The 2,506-nt window shown below is 48.5% G+C and overlaps 1 protein-coding gene across 1 annotated transcript; it reads right to left on the reverse strand.

The window, feature by feature from the left end:
- Window positions 1-270: 270 nt before the first annotated feature.
- Window positions 271-1,910, reverse strand: LOC121977405 (putative serine/threonine-protein kinase). Its single transcript, XM_042529984.1, has 4 exons — window positions 1,805-1,910; window positions 1,308-1,730; window positions 782-1,211; window positions 271-689 (listed from the first exon to the last, which is right to left on the reverse strand). The coding sequence occupies exons 1-4, from the start codon at window positions 1,852-1,854 to the stop codon at window positions 363-365; spliced, it is 1,230 nt and encodes a 409-aa protein (XP_042385918.1). The 5' UTR covers window positions 1,855-1,910; the 3' UTR covers window positions 271-362.
- Window positions 1,911-2,506: the final 596 nt, after the last annotated feature.

Here is a 2,506-nt window from a genome sequence, read left to right on the forward strand (position 1 = left end):
GATGGTCGACAGGAATCTTATACGTCCTCCTTATTCTATCCAATTCACCAATGGTGAAGTTGAACTCGGTGGATCTATACGAAGGAGCAGAAGTGACTCTGTGGCCATCAATAGATTTGACATGGAGAAATGAAAATGGATATTGGACAGACAAAGGAGACTAGAACGTCACTAAGATCAACAACTGATTAAAATAGAAGGCAGAATAAAAAGAACAGGCACTTACAGAGGGGTTGGAACACATGGGAGGATTTTAATCAATAGACTGTATCAAACATATATCCTTACACCGAGTTCAAACAGAAATATGTATAGATGATTAAGTGTTACGCAATTTCATCAATAGGTAATTGGGCATTATTTCACATTAACCTGCCCTCTCTTCTGCCGCCCCATGTCTTCGCGTGCGGAGGATCCTGCGTCATCCGCACCGGCAACTCCCCAAACACGCCGTAGAAGCTGCTCGCCTCGTCTCCCTCATCGACCACCCTCTTCTGATCCCTCGCTCCACGCTCTGAAACAAAGAAGCCGTCCTCCAACTCCTCCTCACTTTGATCATCCATGGCCATCAGGTCATCGTTGTACCGAATGCTCTCCAACCTCGCCACCTCTCTCTTTACTCGCCCCTCATGTTTCCCCCGCAGAATCTCCACCACCTCCTTCATGTCAGGCCTTCTCTCCGCTTCCCCCTGCACTCCAAATTAACAATATTATTATTACACACACATCTGAAAACAATATCTGATAATTTAATATTGATAACAATAATAACGTAACGAACCTGCACACACCGCACAGCGGCCTCCACCACCCGCCGTAGCTCTGCCTCGTCGAACGCGCCCTGCAGGCGCGGGTCCACCAGGTCACCCACCCGCCCCCGGGCTATCAGCGGCTCGGCCCACTCGGTGATGGTGCGTTTGGCGCCGCCAGGGAGCTTCTCGATGGGTTTCCGAGCCGACACCACCTCCAGCATGAGGATGCCGAAGGAGTAGACGTCGCAGCTGTCGGAGACGCGCCCCCACATCGCGTACTCCGGCGCCAGGTACCCCAGCGTCCCCTTCACCCTCGTCGTCATGTGGCTGACCCCCTCCGGGATGAGCTTCGCGAACCCAAAGTCCGCCACCAGCGGCTCGAAGTCGGAGTCGAGCAGCACGTTGCTGGCCTTGATGTCCCGGTGGATTATGTGCGGCGTCACCTCGTGGTGCAAGTACCTGATCATGAAAATTAATTAATTATATTCGCTCTAATATCTACTAATTAATTAAGCAATTCAATTCTGAATAATATTAATTGAATTCATCACTCACACCAAAGCTTCCGCAGATCCAAGGATTACGTTCATCCTCCTCCTCCAATCCAACTTCGCCCCGCTGGATCCGGATAAATGGGCGTGGAGGTGCGAGTGCAAGCTGAGGTTGGGCATGTAATCGTACACGATCAACCTCTGATCCATGGCGGCGCAGTAACCCCGCAACCCGAGAAGGTTCCGGTGCCGGACCCTCGCCAGCACCTCTACCTCCACCGCGAACTCCATCTCCGCCTTCGAGTTCATCGACTTGAGCTTCTTCACCGCGATCCGAAGACCATCACTGGTTTTGCCCAAGTAGACGCTCCCGAATCCGCCTTCGCCCAGCAAATGATCCTCGCTGAATCCGTTGGTCGCAGAGTAGAGCTCCTTGTAGGTGAAGATCCTCCAGGTGCTACTCAATCCGCCACTACTCACAACAACCCTGATTTCAATTGACGATTATATTAGAAAATCACACATCGAATTTGATTTCACGCACGCACGCATCATGCATACCCTTGATCCACCTTCTCGGATCGGCCACAACAAGACATGGACGATCCCATTTCTGGTTCTTCTCTCCTTCTTAGCTCCGACGCCTCGATCGGCTTGCTATGCTTTGTTGTGCATGCGAAGGCTAAGTCGAGGACAAATTAAATGATGCGGTGCCTTAAATCGGCCGGGTTTTGGCCGGCTTGGGCGTATGCTGCAGCGACGGCATCCAAGTGATGCAGCGATGTCGAGTGTCAACGCCAACTCAAGGTGTCCGTCCAAGTAGCAGCAAATTCAACGGACGCGAACCGTGCCATTTGGAGATTAGTGAAGCTGACGATTGTTTATATGCACAATCCGAGGTCCAAAGCTTCGGTTTGATCGAAACAGGGCAGTTTCATGATTTCGACATTTTGTTCTTTTTAAAATTTTATTATTATTATTATTATTATTTTAAAAGCAATTTGTTTTTCAAAGCAAAAAAAAATCTCAATTTATCTTTACCTCCCCTCTTTAAAATAACCACAATTTACCATAAGACGTACGTGGTATATTGTATTTATCAAAAGGCGTATCACCATTTGGTATTTACCAAAAGGCGCAGGTAAGTGATGTGTAATACCGAATATAACCCTCCCGCCAATCTCCTCTGATCAGTCATCATTTCCCAGGCATCCGAACAACATTTTTGAATAACTTTGATTTTAAAAAAATAAATTCGATCAT

This window comes from Zingiber officinale, chromosome 4B (genome assembly GCF_018446385.1).
Source record: "Zingiber officinale cultivar Zhangliang chromosome 4B, Zo_v1.1, whole genome shotgun sequence".
Taxonomy (NCBI): domain Eukaryota; kingdom Viridiplantae; phylum Streptophyta; class Magnoliopsida; order Zingiberales; family Zingiberaceae; genus Zingiber; species Zingiber officinale.

What these genes read in the sequence shown, in the direction of transcription:
- LOC121977405 (XM_042529984.1), bottom strand. Translation starts at nt 1,854, where the DNA reads ATGGGATCGTCCATGTCTTGTTGTGGCCGATCCGAGAAGGTGGATCAA. An exon ending in TCCGAGAAGGTGGATCAAGG is followed by an intron (nt 1,731 to 1,804) that starts GTATGCATGATG and finishes AATTGAAATCAG; the next exon opens with GGTTGTTGTGAGTAGTGGCG. An exon ending in CCGCTGTGCGGTGTGTGCAG is followed by an intron (nt 690 to 781) that starts GTTCGTTACGTT and finishes TTTGGAGTGCAG; the next exon opens with GGGGAAGCGGAGAGAAGGCC.